Here is an 18807-nt window from a genome sequence, read left to right as displayed (position 1 = left end):
AGTATTTGGATCTCTCCACTTATTATTATTTTTAATATGTGCTAACTATTCCATATAACCTGAACGAATATAGGTGGACATCTGAGGGGAATGTATTCAGTCCGAAAAGGTCAATCTGAAAACAGGCAGATTACTTGCAACCCAGCATCACACATTACATAAAAATAGTCACTCCTCCAACACTTGTGATGCAGAGTAAAATGACAGACTGGATTTCACAATGCAGGCACAGTTAAGAATTGTAACCTTTATTATTCAATAAATAGGCACTTAGAAGAGATCTTTGTACATTGTGGTGTTTGACATCGTCCTATGAAGCCTGTCTTTTATTATGAACGGTTTTTCCTTTTTTGCGATTTGTTTTTTTAGAAAACAGAAAATTCTGAAAACATTGCATCATGCTGCCCTGCAGGTTTCTGCTTGATACATTGGATGCAGATGAGGGCGTTTAAGAGACCAGTGCATAATGGGATGGATTATTTTCTGGGTCTCTGGGCGGGTGGCTGATTATGTGGAACGGAGGTCGAGGGGAAATGGGTGGGGAGGGGCAAGTAACAGGGAAGAAATAAATCATGTTTGATGAGGTTTGACGTTAGACAGACTCGCAGCTCAAAATAATTTACAAAAGCAGAATAAAATAAATATAAAATATGATAACCTCCCAAGATTGAATGAGGGAGCCACAGCAAAGATCCTTAAGACACCTCAGGGCCTTAAAGTGAAATAACCCTTCCCACAAGCCTGAGACACATCCAGGGCTTTGAGGGGCGGGCTGCCTCTTCCAGTGTCCTCTGGGTAAAAGTAGATACACCAGAGCCCTCCCCCTTAGTGAACTTCCCTGAACATACTCAGGGCCAAAACAGCAGGGCCCCTTCCGGCATCCTTGGGTAAACCCCCAGTTGTGGAAAGGAAAATAATCAGGGGTCCTTTGCTACTGTCCCAGAGAAGGCCCTCACAGTGGAGGCCATCAAGCGAGGGAGTCATTGTACTTGTCGTAGTTCAGACGGTGATGTGGTGAGACTTGCGTTGGGTCTGCAGAGGGTGGGGGAGAAGTAGGGAACCTAGGGACAGGTGATGGGTTGGGAGAAGATTTTAGTCTGTACTTCGGGTGGTAACATGGGTTCCTGGATTTTGCAGGTATTTATATTTGTTTACCTAAAGACAGAGAGAGAAAAAGAGATGTTAGGGCCACTGGGATCTGAGGGGAGCATCTGTGCAGACAATATGTTTGTAATAGCAATGGATTTGGATCCTGAATGGAAAATCTTTAAAAGTATAAAATTGTTGCTGCCTATAAAAGAGAAAACCATTGTAGACAGCTAACCATTCTCGAGTTACAAGGATCCCACAGGATCATGCTTGAGATTGCAGGCATTGTGGTATACAGATCTTACAGTTTCAGAACTCAGACAGCAGAGCTATCACTTAGGTTAAACTGATCATACAATTTCATGCTGAGAAAGCAAGTTTATCCCTCAGATATGACAGACATACACTCTCAGTCCTTAAGCAGCAGCATTAGCTTTCAGATTACAGTCATCCTATTGGTTACATAACTTATACGTGTATACATAGGGTACCAGATGGCTTTTTCTGTACCTTTTAGGCTTGTCCTAGATGAATACACTTACCTCAGTGGTACTGATTCTCATACACATGACTTCAGCAATCTGTATGCATCTAAAACTCTCATGACATACATGTTGTACTCTCCATGCGACATGGTGTTAGAAAAGGTGGCACTAGAATTCAACTGTCCTGAAAACAGTAGACTGTCAAAGAGAGGCTTCGTTTGCTTTAAAAGGGGTGGAATTTGATTATCTCCACTCATACATTCAACAGGCAGTGTCAGCTGTGCAAATTGGCAACGAGAACTGCCCACACACCCACCGCCGCATTGATGCCTGCAAGAGCACAAAAGGACATTTTGGAACAACCAACAAAACTGGCAAGAACAACAGAAGACCATTGACACACGAAAATGAATGTGGTGTTGGACATCCTGCCCTCACAGACAAAAGAGATGCCAGTACATGGTTGCGTATCCTTCTGGACTGGAAGGTCAGAGTTGACAGGAACGAGGGGAGAGCTACCTCTTCTGGCTAAAGCAATATCTTCAGCAGGGATATATTTTCTTTAACGGGGCTTGAAGAAACGGGGTTATTTCAAATGGTTTTCCGCAGAGACACATAAAGAAGTACTTTGTGGTGTGTCAGGCATTGGATTAGTAGTTCAGTGCCAGACAAACAGGATCGCTTGTCATGGACGGCTTCTTTTTATGGTAGATGGACTCTTGTAAGCTACAGGGTATAATTAGTATTTCACCTTTTTAGTAAAATGTCAAAGAGTGATACAAGGACTGGCACACATTGCAGTCAGTAGAAAAAAGCATGCCCATATACTCTGAGCATTTTCATCTGATGTCGCTAGTGCTCTGATGTTCCAATATCACTGATGAAATGATCTCGAGGGCTAGTCCATAACAACCAAGGATAAATAGCCGCTCACATATGCAGAGAGTACGACCCAAATAAATTAGGAGATGGGTCAAAGAAAAGAAACAGGCAGAATTTTCCCTGCGTAGGATATGTTGAATCATGTCTCAATTCACATTAGATGAGAAGCCATCAAGGCTACACTTTGCACTGAGGAGAAATAGAAAGGTGAGGAATTGGAGTAAAGCAGTGTTTCCAAAACTTTTGGTCATAAGCAGCTTTTTGATGGGTCACTAAAGTTCTGGTATATGTCACACTTAAAGCTTGACCTTGATTTGTAAACTCTCTTACCCCAGTCCCAGTGGTCAAAACACTTTTGGCCTAATTTACAATGTTTTGGCGCAGGGCAGCACCGCAAGCATTCTTGTCAAAAGAAATAGGCAGGAATGCACTGTGTCTATAAGATAAGGCGCATTACTGTCCTTTTCCACTGTGCTGGCCCACAATAGGCTGCCATGTGCCAACGCAGGCACCCTTTCAACATGGTGCCATGGTGTCTGTATTGTAGAAAGGATTATTTTTGTGCTGGAAGAGGCACCTTTCTGCACAAAAATAATCAATGGAGGTGATTTCATCTTTCTATGTGTACTGCATATTGCAGCATACATAGAAAGAGGAAAAAGAAAGGAGAAATAAAAGTATTTCTCCATGTTGCGCCTCCTTTACGCCTTCCCTGGGGAGGCTTAGATTTTTGATGCATTCCCAGGTTTACAGCATGTTGTAAATCTGGAAATGTGTTAAATGCCATGGGTGTTATGTGGGAACACTCACCGTAATGCCCATGGCACACCTACATATCGCAGTGTGAGACAACGCAGCAACTTGCACTGCGTTGCCTCACTCCATATGTAGAAGGCCATACAAGGCCATGAAAAGCCACACAGAGTGGCTTTATGTGGCCTTGTAGATATGGCTCTACATTGTGCTCCACCAGAACGTCATTGAAATTGACGTTCCTGCGGGGCACAAGGGATTGTAAATAAGCCCATTTGTTTACAAATCAAATGCAACATGAAACTAGCGGATAGGCTCGCTCGTGTTCCCAGTAATGTGTGTGTTCTTGGCATTGTCCTATTTGATGTAAAGAGGTATGTCAGTAAGTAATCTGCTGTAACATGAGTTAAATAGGACATGAATGTGCCATAGTGCAACTCCTTGACAATGCACACAGCTGCTCTGTGGCTAGACAACAGGGTTGATAACTGCAGGTAGCAGATGTATTTCTTTAAAGTCAAAACTTTAGCCCCCACCGCCCCCTAAGCCCATTAAACATAGGTGGGTCGCGAGTCAGTCATTCTAAAAAATTAAGTTGAGGTTCTAAAAAGGTTTGGGAAGCACTGGAGTAAAGGGATATGGTAAGTAATTCAAAGGTCTCAGGGGATGTACAGATAAAAAGACCGAACATAACTCGCAAATGATCCATAGCTGAAGGGTGTCACCAGCACTTGAGATTCATTAATCGTCAGCAGGTACCATTTCCTGAAGTGACCCTCCAACTGATTCGTTCAGTCTATTACATATTCGAAATTGTACTAGTATTTGGTGTGAGGTACTTTCTAGAAGGGACAAGCCTGCAGAGTTTCAGAGTGTGTGAGGGAGGACATTGGAGAATTAGCAGGTGAGGGTTAAGATGCTGCAAGAAGATCACAGTTGATCAGCTACCAGAAATGGATGGCACATGAATTTCAAGGCGCAGCAATAACAGACCGTGCCAGTACCATTGCAAAGGAACAAGATGTGCAAAAAAGAACAATAGGAAAAGTGTGGCACAGGAACAAGAGGTACTCGTAACGATAACAGAACATGAAAGTGTATGGGCCAGGAATGGTTAAAAATGCAAAAGAGGAAAGCACGTGCTTGCAGACGAAGTACATAAAGTACAAAAGGAGCCATGCATCTCAGACATTTAGTAGCAGGATATGGGTTACCTGTGTGAGACGGGAGCAACAGGCATGGAGGGGGGAAAATACTTATGCTACAATGGAAAAAATGAAAATGGATTGTTATTGTTTGAATAAAAAGGTGATTGTTAGAAATTACTACAAGATATGGGTATAAACATTAGAATCTCAAATTATTTCCATATTGTATGTCTCAGCTTGCTCAGCCACTAAGGCACCCATTAGCTCAGGTCATGACTTGAAACAAAATAATCCTGGGAGGAGCATTATTAAAGAACTTTAAACTTTAAAGGGTTCCCAGAGTCTGCCAGTACCTCTCGGAGGTGGTTTAGCAAAAGCTTAAGAATGTGATACTCCAGAAGCCTATTAAACATATTTGATCGGTTTCTCCCCAGAGAAATACCACTGCTTAATCCCGAGTTTTCCCTATCAAAATGAACGATAACGTGAAGAGCCAGGGTTACCCCTTTGGAAGACTTACATTTTCACTAAATGCGACCTTTTTTTACAATGAAAATGTTGAAAGACAGTATCTGGTGAAATGTGCATACTGGAAAATGTGTGTGCGATATTACAGCACAAATAAAAATACTAGAATTGCGCCATATCCCGTGTTTTGTGTAAGAATTAGAATGAGGGCAAAATAAGCTTATGAGGTGAACTGTATTATCAATTTATTATAGGGACATTAATGAGCAGATCACATAACTCACACTGAGTGTATACTCTGTTAGTCTCTCCACAAGACATGTATGTGCGCTTGCCAGCCCACTCCTCTCGGTCTTCTTGTAAAGAATGGATTCCTCTGTCCAGAGGCAGGCTCCTGACAAAGAAATCCCCTTTTTTGTAGCAGTCACCTCCCATCTCTGACATCTTAAGTGCTGTTAAACTGGGGTAGATTTCAGCACAAGACAACCTATTTAGTCGTCATTATACGTTTTGCAGGACTCTTGATCCATTAATACTGCAGTGTGGGGTGCAGTAATTTCTAGGTGTGTTATTACCGCACCACAGTGATATTGCCTAGTATTTCCACACCAGTTTCTGCATGTTTTCCTGAATTCTGTGCTGTTTCCTGTTGGCATATTCTGCTAGGTTTTCCATGGAAATGTTGTCCTTGATAAAACCTTAGGTTCCAATACTACCACATATTTTGTAATCACAATTTTGGGTGGGGTCTCCTGTTTCTACACAAAATAATCCTAATGAGAGACTTTGGGGGTCATTCAGACCCCGGCGGGCGGCGGGAGCCGCCCGCCTGGAGGGAACCGCCATATGGCCGCTCCGCGGTCGAAAGACCGCGGAGGCCATTCTGGCTTTCCCGCTGGGCTGGCGGGCGACCGCCAGCAGGCCGGCCGCCAGCCCAGCGGCAAACCCCTTCCCCTTCCCACGAGGAAGCCGGCTCCGGCGGAGTGGGAAGGTGCGACGGGTGCAGTTGCACCCGTCGCGAATTCCAGTGTCTGCTGAGCAGACACTGGAATTCAAAGTGGGGCCCTCTTACGGGGGCCCCTGCAGTGCCCATGCCATTGGCATGGGCACTGCAGGGGCCCCCAGGGGCCCCACGACACCCCTCACCGCCATCCTGTTCCTGGCGGTCGGAACCGCCAGGAACAGGATGGCGGTGAGGGGGTCGGAATCCCCCATGGCGGCGCAGCAAGCTGCGCCGCCATGGGGGATTCCCAGGGCAGCGGAAAACCGCCGGGAGACCGCCGGTTTTCCTGGTCTGACTGCGGCCAAACCGCCGCGGTCAGAATGCCCTGCGGGGCACTGCCAGCCTGTTGGCGGTGCTCCCGCATCCCTGGCCCCAGCGGTCCTTGACCGCCGGGGTCGGAATGAGCCCCTTTGTGTTCTGTTAAGAATAGGCATGATGTTAAGAGATTTCACAGTTAATGTGACATCTAGCATCTTAAGCACTTGTCTGGTTAGAGCTCTGTTAAGCGGCCGTTCAAGAATGGTGTGAAACATGTGCAAGGGACTTTGGCAAGGAGTCATACCCTGCCCAAAAGTCCAGACAAGGATTCAGAATTAACAATCTGTTCAAACGTCTAGAGGAATCTACAAGGAAGATTTTCTTCCAAGAACCTTTAATAAAGAGAAAAATGAGAGGGAGCAAATAAGGAGAGATAGAGAGTAAGACAGATGGACCAACCACAACTCACCTTCAAGGTAATTACGAGCGATGAACTTCAGAAGTTCGTCCAGGAGGATGACAGGAATGGAAATCTTAACAACAACCATCCACTGAGAAAGGTCCAGAGGAGTGAGTTTAAAGATCATCTAGAAGAAGATTGAGGAAGAAAAATAATGAGTCTTGCCAAAAAGAGATATAGCCAAAGCAGAGTAGAAGACAGATGTTTACCACCTAGCAGATTACAAAGTGAGAAGGTTACAGGAAAATGAGGCAGTATGACTGCTGGCCCCTACTGGTGATCAAAAGCCAGTGGAAACTTAAAAAACACAGCAGAAGCTTATCTACCTAGAGTGAGAGTCACAGGGCATGATAGTAAACAAGGAGACTTGTTAGTTGCTTGTTTTAAAAAGAAGAATCTCATTCTATAGGAATGGTAACCCAGCAGTTTGAGAAGTGTAGAAATAGCACTGTCCATGAGTTAACATACTATAATTTCACAAAACATGCAACATACTCAATAAAGAAGATAATCTAATGCCACTTCCCTAAATTACTATGTAAAGCAAAAAAAAAAAAATCAACTGGGCCATCTGCGGAGATGACAAAGTCTTAGTGAGACAATGCCATGGGTAAAAAGTGTAATTTAATCAACATATTTATTTATCAGCTATTTTAGGAAAGACAACCCAATCTTCATGAAAGAAGTCCCTTGCATTATTTGAATAAGCAGAAGAATCAAACTACTCTGAAATAACACCAAGGGCCAGATTTGCGAAAGGACTGTGCTACCCTTGTGTCACGTAAAGTGAAGCAAGGGCAACATAAGACTTAAATGAGATAAGCTATGCCATGCAGAGCCACCTTGCTCTACCCATTTACCCATGGGTTTTGTCGCATTCCCAGATTTACTAACAGTAATAAACCTAGAAATGCGTCAAAAAGGTTCAACTTCCTAAGGGAGGCGCATTGAGGAGAGATAACTTTATTTCTCCTTGTTTATTCCTGTTTCTATATGTGCTGCTCTCTGCAATACACATTGAAAGAGGAAGAGGAAAAAGGCTTGTTTTTGTGCAGGAAGGTGCCCCTTCCTGTAAAAAAACAATCCTGCCTGTAACACAGGCACCCTTGCAGCATGTTACAAGGGTGCCTGCTTTGGCGCTAGGCTGCACTTGTGCACCAGCAAAAGGAGCGAGCAGGAATACCCCATATGTTAATAGATATGACACATTCCTGCCCTATCCATGTGACGCAGCACAGCAAGTTGTCTTGCTGTGTTGCGCTCTGTCACATCTTCTACCACAGCTTTTGGTGATATTTGTAGTCCACCAACAAATTGCAATCTCCTCAGAGTATTATATGGGCTATATCACACATTTAAGCTCTCTGCATGATCATCTCCTGCTACGCAGTGTGACTCCCAGAACATGATGGGCTACCTGTGACACTTTGCCGCACGAAGCAAGTGAAGCGAGCTGGATTTGTCTGCTGTTAAGTTGGCTTGTATGGTTAGTCAGTACTTACAGGCAGAGGATCCACATAGAGGATCAGGAAGTGGAGTGACATGGAGAGACAGATGGAGCCCAGCAGCCAGATGTTGACCCATGGTGGCATCCTAATCAGAGACTGGTTCTCTGACAGGCTGTTAAGAAAAGGAAAAGAAGTGCAGTGAGACACAGAGCTAAACCAACTTCAGTACCTAACACAATCCTGGTACCCACTGCCTGAATGTTATGCTGGTAGAGTCATGTCCTTGTGCCCCCAGAGTGACTTAACAGAGGTCAGTGACTGTGCAAACCATTATTAGAGTAACAGATAACGATTCCTTGCAGTTTCAGAAAGGTGAAATAGGTAGGAAACCTTTGGAAAGCTATCAGAGGCAGTTGAACTTTAAATTCCAGTTTGGTGTCTACCTAAAAGAATTACAGGTGCTAGACAAATTTCTCTCCAGGCATTTGTGTGCACAAAAAATCTGCCAAGTTACAATGCACATTCAGAAATAGAGAGTGAGCAATGGGAAGTGAGGTGGTCTCTTCAGGGGCAAGAACAAGAAGCAGGTAAAAGAGAAGGCTCTTTACCTGTTGAGGGCGTTGCACATCTCAATTGTGACCAATACGGACAGAGCCATGGTCATTGGAACAGGGGACTCAAAAATCTCACAATCCAGCCCTTCGAAGTCGGGGTTGTCCTCTGTGCACTGCATGAAGTGAGACTGGGAAAACAAAACTTGGGTTAGAGCAGCAGAAATGGCCAGACAGGCCTCGAAAAATGTTTGGCTACAAACAGATAATCCTCACAACACATTGCATACACAGTAAAGGCCACCAAAGATCACAACAGGTGCTAACTGGAGATTACAGACATATCCACAGGCACTATTGCAAATTGTTTGGGCCATTATAAGATGAATGAGGAGGCTTTGCCATTTACAACCATGCATAATAGTTAAATAGTCCTCAGAAAAAACTTCAAGACTGTCGTATACACTTTGTGGACTAACAGGCCACCAAGTGCTTTTCATTTGTTCATTTCTGTGTCCTTTAAAAAGCTTCACTTCTGAGTGGTTATTTTTCCTATTTGTCCCTCCTTTTTCATTGTTTATTCACTCCGATGGAGCAGGCAGCATCCCCCTTGGTACATTGTAGTTAGTGCGTCAGAGACTACTTTTTCCTTGTTGCTCTGAGCGCTTTTTGAGCTGTAGGCTATGTGTTTGTCTCCTCCAAGCTTGTTGCCGCCCTCCTCCCCTGCGTGTCTGTAGAGTTACCTGTTTTTAATTATATTTGTAAATCACTTAATCTTTCCATGCCACCACCTCCTGCACATTGCTGCTTGTTTAAATAGATATCCTTGTTTTGCTCTGTAGTGCTGGTGTTTACTTTTTTTTGTTTTTAACACGTTCACTGACTTGGTCCAAATTCTTTTGTAAACAGGGCTGCTCTTATTTCGTCACATTGTGTTAAATAGCACTGGAAAAAGGTGGCTGCACAACACAATGAAAGTCAGGAATATGGTAATGAATTCAAAGTCCTGTGCGCCTTTTCTTTTCTCAGCTTCTAGCCGCAAGCCTCAATTATAGTTACTAGCCAAAGTGGATGTCGTAAAGTGACTTCAAAGGCAAACCACATTTTAAAACAGCAGCCATCGTTCCTTTTATCCTTTCTATTGACACACATTCAGTGTCCCTGTTCTTGGCAGGAAGGAGCTATTGAAGCAATAAACAAACAGCTGAAGCCACAGTTGACACCGATAGCTATTTGTAAGCAACAAGTGCTTTCGCTTTTAGAAAATAAACTAATACAGCATACGTTTTGAATGTTGACCACACGAAAAAGGTGTTTTAATTATTATGAGGCAAAATTAAGAAGTATAACAAACCTTTTGCCTCATATCGCACTCTTGTTGTTTACAGTTGTTTCCTCAGCTGGAAAAAGGGCGGGCCAGGACTGCATGTGCGCTTATTTTCTTATCCCAGATATTGGGAGCAGCTGTACTTCGCTGCTTCCCTGAAGGCCACTCATTCATCCCCCCACCAATTGTTTTTTTTCAATATCTCCCATTAGCAAATGGTAAATGAAAAGATTGGGGGTAAGTTACGGAGTTAGGACAAGACTACAGGATCCGAGTGCACCTGTCTCTAAGGAGAAACGCTTCTGTTTGAAAGTATGTGTTTAACTTTTATTTCACAGTTTTCAAAATTGTTTTATTTTCTATTTTACTTTTCCATATGTTTTCTTTTCTGTTGTTCTCAGAGGAATGCAGATAACCCACCCTTCTGCCTGCTGCTCAGAGGAGAATAAAAAGAAAAAGTGGCTTTCTGGTGAATATTTGTTTAAACAAACACTATTCAGGAGGACATGAGTCCTCATGGCTTCTGTTGTCTTCCTCTGAGAAGGTTCAAGCTCGGTCCTGCCATGGCTTGCATTTCCCAGCATAATGCGGGCTGCTGAATCAGTACAGTTTTAATCAATGGTTTACATATTTCAGTAAACATCCCTCCGGGGTTCCCTATAGCACAGGATGGTAGAATAGGATAGATTAAAAGAAAGGCTGAAAAGCAAAAGGTGAAATTTGGGGATTGGAGATGGCTGTGAAGTGAGTGTATGTTTTCAGCCCAGGCTTCTGGGCTCCTGGGGGTCCATATATAGATATATCAAATGATTTCTCATCCATACGGCTGCCTGACTTACGTGGTCAGTCAAAAAAAATGTGATAGATAGATAGATAGATAGATAGATAGATAGATAGATAGATAGATAGATAGATAGATAGATAGATAGATAGATAGATAGATAGATAGATAGATAGAAAGACAGACAGGAGACCCGAGTGTAGCACAAATATCTAATTTTTGACACCGACTAGCCCCTCCCACAGGGTGGCCTCACCATCACATATATAATCATAAAAATAAGTGTTGTCTGGAGAAGCCACACCTTGGCCTATCCTATTTAACTAAAACGTCTATTCTTGAAAATGAAAATGTCTCTTTTTTAACAATTTCACCATTGCTGTCATTCACATACAAGATCTTTAAAGAAAAAGTGAAAATTTAAATTATTTGACTTTACTCCCAAATTAATGGTAACATGCTTGTTTTTTTACCACAAAACTCCTTGTGAGGATCAGTTCTTCCATATGTAAAAACAAATATATTGTTAGTTTAACAAAGCACGCTAAGTTTCTGACATGACTTCACAAAGTGTTCAGCAATTAAGTCCCACAACTTTAGACTATCCAAGAGCTGGTTGGTCTCATCTTTATGAAAACTAGTTTTTATTTTTAAAAATGAAAAAAGGTGATTCCGCAATGTGGCTTTAGTGGCATGGGGGAGTGTGCAGAACAGTGCTTTGATTTTGTAACCTATATGAAAACCTCACATCATAACCTACCCACCTTCGGTGATTGTTCACTATTACTTATCATTTTGCACCAACATGAAAATGAGAGGATTCGTGTTTGCTCTTCAAAGAAAAAAGGATATAGCAGGTGGAATTTGCTCCAGGCCACATAATGTTTTCCACCAAAGTAAAATAGAAAAACAATTTTTAAGTTTCCAATACTCATTGCAAAGCTAATAAACTATTCCCTTTTCAAATGTGAACTTTGAGAATTATGTAAGGGTAAAATCAGCTTACTCCGTTGCCTATTACATAAGCAGTTACAATAGTGCAAAACAGTTAGCACAACGTCTACATCATGCAATGTCTTTTTCATAATGTGAAATGTCAGTGACCGGTGTTTGCACCATTTCTAAGCAAACAAGGTTGTTGTCAAATAGATTTACTTTCTTTCAAGCCCTTGTAAAATTTAACATTGGAGCCCGGTGCTAAACGCAATGTAAATGTTTGCAGCGGACAATTGATGGAATAAAGCAAACAGTGCTAAAGTTTTACTTCAGACATATTGGGGACAGGGGGTCATAAATCATGGCCAACACCCCCTCTTAACAGCCACCCCAGTTGTGTATTTACTTCACTGCCTTTGTGCTCAGGCCTGCCAGCAGAACACACCCAGAGACCTTATGACAGGGTCACTTGAATTATGCAACTGGGGAGGACCAGATTTTGAGGCAGAGTGACTCAGTTATGTAACTAGGACAGGAACTTTATGCGTCATATTTTGTGATACTAGTACTTCTTTATTTTTATATTTTTATGTCTTGCTTGAGACAGCGCACGTACTGGCACTTGCAAGATATTTTGTTTACTTACAGGGGGCTTACAGCCTGCCCAGTGTTTGCCATTGTTAGACCTCATCGCCACTCTTATTTCCTTGCTTCTCTTTGGTCAGCTTGTGCCAGCTTCACTTCTTCTTCCTATGTTTGTCCCGCCCCAGGAGCATGGCCAAAGAACTGCTTCCTTGCCGAGTGTGTGCCTTTCTGCTGCTCGTCCGACTTCGTAGGTAGTTATTTTCTTTTATTTGCAGCAGTGCTTGAGTTTGAAGGCTATCACCCCCATCCTGTCCTGCCCCATTGTCTTTTTTGCTTGCCTAACTGATTTTTTGCTTCCCTTTTATTTGTTGCTTGCCCCGTTGTTTGTTGCTTTCCCAATTGTTGCTTGACTCACCCCTCCCACATTGTTGCTTGCTCCATCCCCTCAGCCCCCCCTGTACTGGCAAACCCAATATGTCTATCTCTGTGTGAGAGCTATTTGCTTTGTCAGCATTTTTCTAGCCTTGTTGTACCGCAGTGCCACTGCTGTGCAGCATGAATAAAAGTGGCTAGAAAACATTGACAAAGCCAACAGCTCTCACTTAGTGAGACCTATTGATGATGACGTTGATGATGATGATGAAAGAGGTTCATGGAGTGCGTGCTTACTCCAAAGACTGTCCTGGCGCTAATAATCGGTTTTCACACAGACGCTAATCATCATATTAAGGTGCATATTTATACTCCGTTTGAGCCGAATTTGCGTCGTTTTTTTCGACGCAAATTCGGCGCAAAACTAACGCCATATTTATACTTTGGCGTTAGACGTGTCTAGCGCCAAAGTATGAGGAATGAGCGTCATTTTTTTGCGTGAACGCCTTCCTTGCGTTAATGAGATGCAAGGTAGGCGTTCCCGTCGAAAAAAATGACTGCGAAGCAAATGCGTCGTATTTATACTCCCGGGCAAAAATCACGCCCGGGAGTGGGCGGGGCAAAAAACCCCGCATTTGCGCCTCTTTTTAACGCCTGGGTCAGGGCAGGCGTTAAGGGACCTGTGGGCTCAAAATGAGCCCACAGCTGCCCTCCCATGCCCCCAGGGACCCCCCCTGCCACCCTTGCCCACCCCAGGAGGACACCCAACGATGGAGGGACCCATCCCAGGGACATTCAGGTAAGTTCAGGTAAGTATAATTTTTTTTTTTTTTTTTTTTTTTTTTGGCATGGGGGGCCTGATTTGTGCCCCCCTATATGCCACAATGCCCAATGACCATGCCCAGGGGACATAAGTCTGGGCGTCGTTAAAAATGGCGCAAATCGGGTGGAGGCGATTTTTTTGCCTCAACCTGATTTGCCCCATTTTAAGACGCCCTAACGCCATTTTCCCCAACGCCGGCGCTGCCTGGTGTACGTGGTTTTTTTCCACGCACACCAGGTAGCGCCGGTCTGCTAGCGCCGGCTAACGCCATTCAATAAATACGGCGCACGCATGGCGCTTCAGAATGGCGTTAGCCGGCGCTAATCTTTTTGGCGCAAAACTGCGATAGCGCAGTTTTGCGTCAAAAAGTATAAATATGGCCCTAAGCTTGTTAAAAGAGCTAGGTTTTTCACCCTTTTGCTGCAGCCCTCTACCCCTCACCCCCACACACACATACTGGCTATTTGGGGTAGTTCACTCTTAGGCCCCCGTTTTGTCCACATAAGGTATCCACGCCAAATTTGCGTCCTTTTTTTCCAACATCCTGGGAATTCTAAAGGTTCCCAGGGTTTGTGGATTCCCTTGGAGGGGACCAGGAAATTATCCTAAATACAACTAAACTTTGGGTTTTGGGGGAAAAATTGGGAAAAAGTGCTGCAAAAGAAAGTGTATGGTTTTATCCCTGCAATGGCATCAGCAAAGGGTTTAAGATGCTAAAATCATCACCTTCCCAGCTTTCAGGAACAGGCCGACTTGAATCAGCAAACCACATGTTTCAATACAGTTTGGGCATTTTACTGGGACTTAGCATATTTTTTTTTATTTCAACCTCCTTCCAGTTAGTGGTAGAAATAGTGTGAAACCAATGGTGGATCCTCAAAAGCTATACATTTCTGAAAAGTAGACAAAATTCTGAATTCAGCAAGGAGTCATTTGTGTAGATCCTTCAAAGTTTTCCCAAAGAAAGTAACAGTTGAAATAAAAATTAAAATTGAGTTGAAAAAAACAGCCATTTGTGTCTAAGTTTTCATCTGTAATTTCTTTTAACTAAGGCAGATTTTAGAAAGCAATATACCATTACGTCCAATGGACCAATCTGGTTGCAGGGAGATATACAGCTTGTAGGTTCACCAAGACTCTAGGTACCTACAGCCAATAACTCAGCTGCACCTTGAATAGTTTTTTATTGTGTACTAGATATACAGTAATTCATTTGGCAAAATATATATATAAAAATTGAAAAATAGGTATTAAGGAAATGTATGTATTTCTGAAATGGGCACAAGATATGGAGTTTAGAAGCAGTGGTTATTTGCTTATATTTGAATTTTGGGATATCCATACTAACATGTGAATTAAAGGGCATTTCTCAAAATAATTTCTTTTTTGAACACCGCCTTAATTTGGAAGGCACAAATGCAGAGACAGACATTTTGTTAATAACCCTAGTGATACTATTCTGTTCCCCCAAGTCTCCTGATAAAAATGGTACCTCACCTGTGTGGGTAGGCCTCATGCCCACAACAGGAAACCGCCCAAAACTCAACGTGGACAAAGCACATTTTTCCACTAAAAACGGACCCTTTTTTTGCAATGTGCCTAGCAGTGGATTGTGGGCTCCAGCTCAGCCAGCCCCCACAGAATCCTAGCAAACCTGTACATTTCTGACAACTAGACACCTAAGGGAATCCAGGATGGGGTGACTTGTATGGCTCTTACACAGAATCCCTTGCAAACCTAAAAAATCTGTCTACAAAAACACATTTACCTCATATTTCTATGATGGAAACTTCTGAACTCTGAGGGGATCCACAAACGTCCTTCCACACAGCATTCCCCAAGTCTCCCAATAAAAATGGTACCTCAATTGTGTGGGTGGGCCTAGTGCCCACAACAGGAAAGGGCCCAAAACGCAACGTGGACACATCACATTTTTCCACCCAAAATTGACTCTTTTTTTGCAGTGTGCCTAGCTGTGAAATTGGGGACAAAAAACACAATCTCAGTTTTGTTGGGATTGCATTTTAGTTAATGGGTGGACAGCCAGTTGAACACATTAAAGAGTTATGTTTTGATAGCTTCTACTTCGAACTCTTCACCATTTTCACAAGTGAGAAGCAGCTGGGTATAATTGGCATAAGATATTACCTTTGCCCCCAGGGCCTCGGCTATCACTACCAAGAGTGTGAGATAAACATTAAATAAGGTAGTGCTGAGTGCTGAACCTTGAGGTACTCCGATTGCCTTTGGCTTTGCCAATGCTTGTTTTTAGAATTATTACTACATATGCTACACAACCACAATTGTTTCCCTTCCGACAGGAGCTGGCTATCTAGTGAGAACATATTTATTGTTAGAATATCCTCAAGCCACATTGCGTGATGAGATCTTACCAGCTGATAGAAGGTGACTTCTGGTCCGTCCTCGGAGCACATGAACCACCAGGCAGCTGCACCAACTGTGGCTGCACCAACATACGCTGTGGAGAAAGACGAACATCAGTGTTAATAAAATGGCAGCCAAAGCATACAGCCACCACTGAACTCACCAATGAATCAACCTTGCGCAGTGCATACAAAAAGCAGTGGACTTTGCCAGCCATGTCAAATGTCAGAAGTCACACCCTGTAGATGAAGGACAAACTGCCAATAAAGCAGATCAGTAGGACTTTTTAGCGCCAAAGAGGCTCTCCCACCACGCCACACAACAGTGGCACAAGTTGCTAACAAAGCAGCAATCCAAACTTCGGGTGGTGCCAGCTTCACCATACAATACCTGGGCCTCAGCCCTATGAAGCAGTCATACAAGGGTCAGGTTCAGACAATGTCAGCGTCAGTGCACAGATGTGGCACCACTCACCAATTAAGCAGCCACACTCACGGACATCTTAAGGATTTTTCGGGCCCTGGGCCAAATGTATTTTGGGGGCCCCTGTTCAGAATAGCTTTGTATTTATAATCACATTTCAGGTCTTTCATGCCCTTTTGGCAGGGTCAGTGCAGAGGCACACTGATCCAACTTCTGAGTGTGTTTACATCTAATACTCATGGACAGTGACGTGTAATAAAGCAGCAGCTCATATTATTAATGCAAATAATCTCTGTGCCCCTCTCTTTTCTCATAGGTGAGGTCCTGTTTCGATCTAAAAAAAACTTTTCTATGGATGTTGTAATACAGTCCCACAGATCAAGCATATTAAAAACAAATGAAAGGAAAACGGATTTTAACACAATTTGTCTTAGAATGCTTCAAGGTCATCAGGGCAGGACTGTCTGTATATCAGAGCTGGCTCTATCAGGGGGCTTGCTGAAACATCAAGGCCCTGGGCCAGAGCCCACTTTGCTCATGCCTTAAAACGTCTCTGGCCACACTAGAGCCCATATTTATTTGTTTTTGGCGCAGGGCAGTGCAGCAAGTCATCTCTGCCCTGTGACAAAGGGAAAGGGCAGGAATGTGTCATATCTATGGCATATGGCACATTCCTGTCTTTTCCCCTGGCGCTGGCACCGGTTCAACAGCCTAGCGCCAACGCAGGCACCCTTGCACTCTGATGTAAGGGTGCCTGCACTGCATGCAGGATTGTCTTTGTGCAGGAAGGGGCACCTTCCTGCATAAAAACAATGCTGGAAGGCGTTTTCCTCTTTCGATGTGTGCAACAGAATGCAGCACACATGCTCGTAAATATGCCCCTTGGTTCACTCAATTCCTGCTGCACCATTCGTTAGCAGCACAACTTGACAAACGATCAGGAATACAGGATTCATACACCAGTGAGCCTTGGCACCTAAATATTGAAATAGCACTTGACGCCTGCAGGTAAAGTATCAAGAACATGTTCATTCCATTTCAGATGCACTATGCATCACCCACACTATGCTTCAGCTGCACAAGGCATCAACGAAATAACCTACCAGTAGTGACAGACTGAAAATGGGTCTTGGGAGCTACATCCCATAGCTTAACATAGTGAGAACAAAGCTGTGAAAGGTTCAAATAGTGTTAATCACACAAGCCAGCAATAACAGTCAGCTGGTGAAGCAGAATTTTGAGATTCACACAATGCCAACAGCCATCTCAGTATGACCAGTACCAGTAGGATCAGAAAGATCAGAAATGCTCAGAGATAGGCAGGGCTTCAGGAAAATCTTGACTTTCAGTGGGGAAAACTCCCTACCTGCTAAAAGTTTGGTTGCCTATGGACAATCTTATGAATGAGCAAACCAGATAGAAGATGCAAGCCTCCCAAACGCCAGCGCCAGATTATCTATGAAAATTAATCATATTGTTAGGCATGGGCTTCGAATGTTAAATGGTAATGGCATAAATATACAAGGCTCAAGATACTAGAAATGGAAAAAAACATCAGCTCAGCGGCAAGGAGGTCTAAGTACTCAGGGGCATATTTATACTCCGTTTGCGCCGAATGTGCGTCGTTTTTTTCGACGCAAATTTGGCGCAAAACTAACGCCATATTTATACTTTGGCGTTAGACGCGTCTAGCGCCAAAGTATGGGCAAATAGCGTCATTTTTTTGCGTGAACGCCTTCCTTGCGTTAATGAGATGCAAGGAAGGCGTTTCCGTCTAAAAAAATGACGGCGACGCAAATGCGTCGTATTTATACTCCCGGGCAAAAATCACGCCCGGGAGTGGTCGGGTCAAAAAAACCCGCATTTGCGCCACTTTTTAACGCCTGGGTCAGGGTAGGCGCTAAGGGGCCTGTGGGCTCAAAATGAGCCCACAGGTGCCCTCCCCTGCCCCCAGGGACCCCCCCTGCCACCCTTGCCCACCCCAGGAGGACACCCAAGGATGGAGGGACCCATCCCAGGGACATTCAGGTAAGATCAGGTAAGTATAAATTATTATTATTATTATTTTTTTGGGTGGCATAGGGGGGCCTTATTTGTGCCCCCCTACATGCCACTATGCCCAATGACCATGCCCAGGGGACAGAAGTCCCCTGGGCATGGCCATTGGGCAAGGGGGCATGACTCCTGTCTTTACTAAGACAGGAGTCATGTAAATGGCGTCTGGGCGTCATTAAAAATGGCGCAAATCGGGTTAAGACGTTTTTTTGGCGTCAACCTGACTTGCGCCATTTTCAAGACGCCCTAACGCCATTTTTCCCTACGCCGGCGCTGCCTGGTGTACGTGGTTTTTTTCCACGCACACCAGGCAGCGGCGGTCTGCTTGCGCCGGCTAACGCCATTCAATAAATACGGCGCCCGCATGGCGCTTCAGAATGACGTTAGCCGGCGCAAAATTTTTTGACGCTAAACTGCGTTAGCGCAGTTTAGCGTCAAAAAGTATAAATACGGGCCTCAGTGCTTAGAGGTCATATGTGTACAAATATCTGTTATTCCCTCCTAAATAGGTTAGGAAATAAAGATGGAGGTGCATCTTTTGTGATAGTTGTGAGTAATTTGTCCAATGCCTTGCT

General features: G+C 43.7%; 1 protein-coding gene across 2 annotated transcripts in view; it reads right to left on the bottom strand.

The window, feature by feature from the left end:
* Nucleotides 1-227: 227 nt before the first annotated feature.
* The window catches only part of ATP2A1 (ATPase sarcoplasmic/endoplasmic reticulum Ca2+ transporting 1), a 60936-nt gene continuing 42356 nt past the window's right edge, over nt 228-18807 (bottom strand). The window contains exons 18-23 of one of the 2 annotated variants that reach the window (XM_069219573.1): nt 15763-15848; nt 8603-8736; nt 8049-8166; nt 6556-6673; nt 4424-4470; nt 228-1155 (exon numbers count right to left, since the gene is read on the bottom strand). In XM_069219573.1, the coding sequence (XP_069075674.1) occupies nt 4466-4470; nt 6556-6673; nt 8049-8166; nt 8603-8736; nt 15763-15848 (461 nt within the window). In that variant the 3' untranslated portion in view covers nt 228-1155; nt 4424-4465. The remainder of the gene's footprint in view (nt 1156-4423; nt 4471-6555; nt 6674-8048; nt 8167-8602; nt 8737-15762; nt 15849-18807) is intronic. The other variant, XM_069219572.1, reaches the window with a different exon arrangement.

Source organism: Pleurodeles waltl, unplaced genomic scaffold, assembly GCF_031143425.1.
Source record: "Pleurodeles waltl isolate 20211129_DDA unplaced genomic scaffold, aPleWal1.hap1.20221129 scaffold_80, whole genome shotgun sequence".
Classification (NCBI taxonomy): Eukaryota; Metazoa; Chordata; class Amphibia; order Caudata; family Salamandridae; genus Pleurodeles; species Pleurodeles waltl.
Note: the sequence above shows the minus strand (reverse complement) of the source record. Positions and strands in the feature narration are given on the sequence as shown.